This window comes from Salvia hispanica, chromosome 6 (genome assembly GCF_023119035.1).
Source record: "Salvia hispanica cultivar TCC Black 2014 chromosome 6, UniMelb_Shisp_WGS_1.0, whole genome shotgun sequence".
Lineage (NCBI taxonomy): Eukaryota > Viridiplantae > Streptophyta > Magnoliopsida > Lamiales > Lamiaceae > Salvia > Salvia hispanica.
The window spans coordinates 41,539,138-41,545,332 of record NC_062970.1 but is presented as its reverse complement, the minus strand read 5'-3'; the positions used below and the strand labels follow the sequence as shown (position 1 = coordinate 41,545,332).

At 34.9% G+C, this 6,195-nt stretch overlaps 1 protein-coding gene across 1 annotated transcript; it reads right to left on the bottom strand.

Moving 5' to 3' along the window:
• Window positions 1-2,884: 2,884 nt before the first annotated feature.
• On the bottom strand, window positions 2,885-4,044 carry LOC125191827 (8-hydroxyquercetin 8-O-methyltransferase-like). Its single transcript, XM_048089246.1, has 2 exons — window positions 3,268-4,044; window positions 2,885-3,172 (listed from the first exon to the last, which is right to left on the bottom strand). Exons 1-2 carry the CDS (start codon window positions 4,042-4,044, stop codon window positions 2,885-2,887), a joined length of 1,065 nt encoding a protein of 354 aa, XP_047945203.1.
• Between the last annotated feature and the right edge of the window lie 2,151 nt (window positions 4,045-6,195).

The following is a 6,195-nucleotide window of genomic DNA, read 5'->3' as shown; positions in this document are numbered from 1 at the left end:
AAGGGGAGGAATTGGAGTGTGTAGACTATTTGATCGACCTTAAGCTTGTGGGGATGACTGCTTAAAAATTTGAACTAGTTCATGCCTATGTGTTTTATTTTCCTTAAGTGTTATTGTCTTTTCTTTTCTTTCGCATGTTAGTGTCTAGGTCTAGGAGTTCTCTTTGGTCAGGGAATAACCATGCATTGAAATTTGCCTTATTTCTCTTTTCTTGTCTTTATACTTGAGGACAAGTATGTTTTAAGTGTGAGTAGTTTGATAAGGCTAATTCCATGCATTGTTTATGGGGTAAAATTCTGTGATTTCATGGGTCTAACAAGGTTTTATAAGCCAGGTGTGTAGAGAAACCGCTAGCCCCAGGAAGAAAATAAAGATGACCGGGGAGATGAAGCTAGCGGGAAAATTAAGCAGAAAAGAAGGAAGAGACAATAGACTGAGGAGCATCACGTCAGAGGGCAAAATGGAGATTGCAAGAATAGTCTAGAAGCTATGTCCGCTATAAATAAGGGCATGCGCTTGACATGAGGATCATCACTTTTTCAGCTCTTATCTTAGTTTTCACTTCTCTACACACACTCACGGCGAAATTGGTGCGGGGGTTCACATTTCAGTTCGATAGTGTTCCAACACCGTCTCCACGGAGGCGAAGAAACAATCATCTTTTGCTTTTCTGTTTACTTCTCGTACTCATCGAGCCCTCGCTGTTCGAGGCTAGGTTCTGTTTTGTTATTATCGTTGGATACTTCGTACTTTGCAATGGATATCACTACTTTTGTTTCGTTTATCTTATCGTGGTGTTTTTGGTTTGATTTGCTGATTATTGTTGGTTGATCTGAGTTTGGAGTTGGTTTGTAAGAAATTTGTTGTTGATCGGTTGAATCTACGTAGACTTGTGAGGATCGGAGATGGAAATGATGTTTGGTTGTTGTGGATGGCTTGGATCCGGAGTGGATTAAGCGTCCCGTGGATGGATCTGCTTGTTTTCGCTTGATTTAGTTGTTTAAGTTCTGCATTCTTGCTTTGCTTCGTCTAGTAGTAGTAGATCTGTTTTAATTTTGTCTGTTCTTCATTTCTATCGGTTTTATTTCGTTCGCTTTGCTTCGATCTTCGTTTGCTCTGTTTTTAACTGGTTGTTTCGTGATAAATATTGGAGAAAATGATGTCGCTGTTAGTTAGTTCTTTAGTTAGTTATTTTGCAGCTTTTCAACCGTACTCTGCCTTTTCAGAAAATGGTCCCCACGTTTAGCTTTTCCCAAGTCTAAGTTAGTTTAGGAAGCTGTTCGCTCGGTCTAGTAATTGTCTCGCTCTATTTCGGTTAATATGCATGCTTTTATGTCTCTACCTAGATCTAGCTGTTAGAGTAGAATATTTCATTTACCAAGTCTAGGAATTAAAGCTCAACCCAAAAATTGCGTGGCAGCAGCCAAAAATAGTTCTCAAGTCTTTGAACATGTTTACTTGCGCATTCATCTCTGTGGATTCGATCCCTACTTCCCTGTACTAGTATTTTCTTAGCTAAAGCGGTTGAGGGTTTTTGAGGGGGGAGTTAAGGTAGTGATCGTGTGCCCAACGACAGGTAGCTCAAGGTTCTCTGAGTTCCTGGACCCGGTGTCTAGCGGATTTCCTGAACCGAGGGTTTTCTTTATTAATTTTTGAACACTCTTTCGCTGACCATTAAACTCTAAACACATAGCACCCACTCTTCAAGGACTAGTCTTCCACGTGTGTAATTTTTATTTTCTAGGATTTTAATTATGTATTTTTATTTTTTAGTATTTTAATTATGTAGTTTTTATTTTTTAGGATTTTAATGTAATTATTATTTTTTAATGTATTTTTTAAAATTGAATAATAGAATGGTGGGACCCTTGAGCTTGTCCTTAGCAAAGAGCACGGATGTGGGTGTTGTGCTCTTAGCTAAGGACAAGGAGTAAAAGTGGGTCTGGGCCCACTTCCGTGCTCTTAGCTAAGAGCACGGATGGGGATGCTCTAAGTGCTCGGAATATTACGAGCACCTGCGTATGTGCTTGGCATTTTTCGAGCACAATCGGGTGCTCGGATGTTCGAGCACTCTAAGGTGCTCGTATAAAAACTCCGACGAAGCGAAAACCGAGCACTCTCGGTGCTAGGAAAGTGCTCGGTATATCTAGATTTTCCGAGCATTTTGCCTTATATTTCCGAGCACTTGGTGCTCGGGAATGCCTGTTTTTCTTGTAGTGAATCCATTTTATTCCATTCGATTACAATTTACGATTTGTTTTGCTTCTTCAGCATTTTTTACGTAGCTACATCATGTTACTTCATTTCTTCACACTTTAAGTGACATATTTTGATAAGGGAAGAACCTTTATCAAGTGAAGAAGCTAAAGAAAGTCGCAGAGAAACTTTGCTCTGTCGACAATCGATAGGATTCTAAACGGAAAACTAAATAAAGATAAACGATAGATAATTATGACTTCATTGATTGAATAATGAGAATAACAATAGCCATATTTATAATAGGGATACTAACTTAATGAGCAAGACAAAAGATATGAAAAAGATATGCAATCCCTAAATATCTAACTAAATAATGCAACTAAATAATAATGCAATATGTGGAATAATAAACGTATCATATTTTCATTTTATACTTGTCCCACGTTAATTGACACATGATCTAAATCGAAAATAATATAATTTTCTATTTTATTATCTTTTCATGTCAATTAGAGAAAAAAGTCAAATCCCTTCAAAGTTTCCTTTGAATGGTTTGAGAGAAGGTATTGTCAACATAAATAGAATACTAAAATAATTATCTCAAATCGGTATAAGGAGAGAATTGAGACCACATTGATACTTTCCTTAACACCATTGGTTTTATTAATCCTATAGATTCCTATCATCACGGAAACACCTCAATTATAGATCTCACTCCTAAAGCAGGAGTTATTTTATAATTTTTGAAGCCAGCTGCAGCAAAGAGCTTTCCCAGTTCCTTCTCCGATCTTTCTTTTCCTGGACACATAGCCATCATAAGCAAATCCATGAACAGATGAGCTTGCTTCTCCTCATCCACAACCATGTCCACAATAATCACCTTTTTACCATTGAATTTACTCTCAGCTATTGCTTCTTTGCATTTTCTCAGTATTTTTACGCAATCTTCGTAGCCCCAGTCGTGCAATATCCACTGTGTCAATGATAGAGTTGCATTCTCATTAATGGAATTTGAACAGAACTTATCCCAAAAGACTAGTCTATTTTTTAAGGTCGAAAAGTTGATACCTTGAGGAAAACTGCATCCGCGGGAGGAATGAACTCAAACATGTCTCCACCAACAAACCTCACATTCTCAGATCCTTCCAAGCCAGAAACAACATGTGGCTGGTCAAGCACGACACATTTTAGCCCGGGAAACGCACCAGCCACGGCCTTGGCCACCTCCCCTGTGCCTCCTGCGACATCCACCATCGTCTTCAAACCCTCAAAAACATGCTTGCATTCTCTAACAAGTATGCTTCCCACAAAACGTGCATCAGAAGCCATGGCCTCATTAAACCCTTGATTCAATTTCTCATCTTCGACTGCAAACGTCCAAAGATCCATCCCGTTTTTGGTGAAAAATGGAGAGGGACATTCGTCTCGAAACCATTCACTCATATGATGGAACGGGACAATGTGGAGCGGGTCGGTGTGGATAAGTGCAAAAGGCACAAGGCTCAGTGGTTCATCTCTTATCAAGAGACGTGAAGCCCTAGTGAGAGAATAAGTTTCTTCTCTCTCCTCTTGCTCGGAGATGATGACCTTGTCGAAGAAGTTGGAGTGGACTAGAATTCGCATGAGGCGATAGAGGCCATTAGTTTTTGCGGTGTTGATGCAGAGGGCTTCGGCTAGTTGAGAAATTGTGATAGGTTTGCCATGTTTGTGGATGGCGTCGGGTATCTGTAGCTCAACTGCAGCTCTTAGAGCCATGGAGTTTATGTAGCTCAAAATGTGGTTCCAAACATGAGCTTGAGCATCAAGAAGATCTTGTGAAGAATCAACTGCATCGAGTGATGCCATTCTTGCTTGATTTCATACATTTTTTTTTCATTGGTGTTGTCCCTTTTTATACGCAAGTCCAAGATGATATTTGGTGAGTTTAAAGAGATTCTATATTGCTATAGCCTATAAATATTCATATCTTGTTTTAGTGAGTAAACAATTGTAATACTAGTACTAGCTAACAGTTAAACACTTAGGCTGGTTATTCCAGCTACCGAGCGATCTATCTATCTATATATATTGTTATACAAAACTTACCATATGTGAGTGAGTAAAGAGTTGGGTGGAAATGAATGCCAATCTAACATCTAAGTAGTAATATATATGAAACGACGGCGGTGCGCCGGCGCCGGCGGCTGGAAATTAATGCTGAGCTCATCATCTACTTTTTGTTTAAGTTGACAGCGGCGTGAAGAGGATCGACAAAGAGGAAAGTTACGATTTTTTTGCAATTTTGATCTAAAAATTTTGCTGTTTCATTTCAATCTCATTGTATAAATTTGATCTGTTATATTTTTGCATGAAGTCGAAGCTTAAATTTGTACATTCATCACAATCGAAATTATAAATTGGTGTAATACTTTTGAAGCACATTATATTTTTATAAATTGTTCCGACATATATATTTTCATCCACAAGTATTCATATTCCACAATAACTATCTTATCAATTTTAATAATTCAAATTTTAAGTTCAGTAATCTATAATGAAAATTTTGTCAATATTAGTCAAATCAATTAATTTAAAAGATGATATTTGCCCGTTTACAATTAATGGGCCTAACTTTTAGTAAGTTAATTGGGCCGACTAGTTAGAGACGTAATTCCTTGTTCTTACATCAATTTCAATTAGTAGCATTAAATACAAAAGAAATTAGGACTAAAAAATGCTCACATGATTCGAGACAGGAACAAAATTTCAGTAGAAATATCGTGCGGCAATAAAAATTACTGTACTACTTTAATGTAACTTGACTTCCAATCTGACACGTAGGTTATTTTAAAGAAAATAATTTATCAGTTAATAGACAAATAAAAAAGTTGTTCTCTGCATGCTTTGATTTGGTATGAGATAACACCGCCAACTACCAAAGGATTGAAAATATTTGCTGAACATTCTTTATTCCTTTATTTAAATTCGTTTTTAAGTAATTTGTTTCAACAAATTAAATAATGACTTTCCTTTTCCAAAAAAGAAAGTAATGATGACTTTCATTTTCAAGTCAACCATAAGTCATCTATCAATGGATCAATAGATAAGGTTGAATTAAATAGACATATGGCAACTAGTGGTCCATCTGGTATAATAGAATATATTAAAATAAAAATGTTTTGGAGACATAATGTCTAAGACATAATAGTCCCTATTATGTCAATTTCTATTATTTCTATATACTTTAAATATACATTTTGTACTTAGACGTTCTTACCCTTTATTCATTATGATTATATTTTTGGAAAATAAATTCAATCCATTATTACCATACTAATCTCTAGAGATTTGAATGCTGCATATTAAACATTTTAATTTCTTTCAAGATTTAATATCTTTATACGTTAAGATTATTAAATTCAATTGTTTTCTATATTGGATTTGTTTGTTAAGTATATCTCTTATTATAATTTTATGTTCTTTATTAGTATTTTATATCATTGTTTTTTATGATTAAGGTTCAACATATTTGTTTTATCATTAATTATCTCCTTTTATTAACAAGTCATTTGACAATTAAATTTATGATTTTTAACATTAACAAAATAATTGAACCTCGATCAAAAATAAAATTAGTTACGAGCCATTTTGATAGTTAAATTTATAATCATAAATTTTATATTTAATATTTTTATGAATTGCATATTTTTTATTTTAACTTTTTTACTTTCAATTTAAATTTATAATTATAAATTTTATATTTATTATTTAGTCAAAATATCACTAATTGGGCGTTGATCGTCAGTTTTTTTACGGAACCGTAAAAAAGGACCAATCCGACGACAATTTCGTTTGTTTAGGACATGATTTTCAAAAAGTGATTATTTTTTACTAAATTCATATTTCGGTCATATGTTTATGACCACTTTTTACCTTTACTCTAAAAGCAATATATAATAGATTTCTTTTTAAGTAACAATTTGGATTGCAAAAAATTAATAATTTTTATTTAAATTC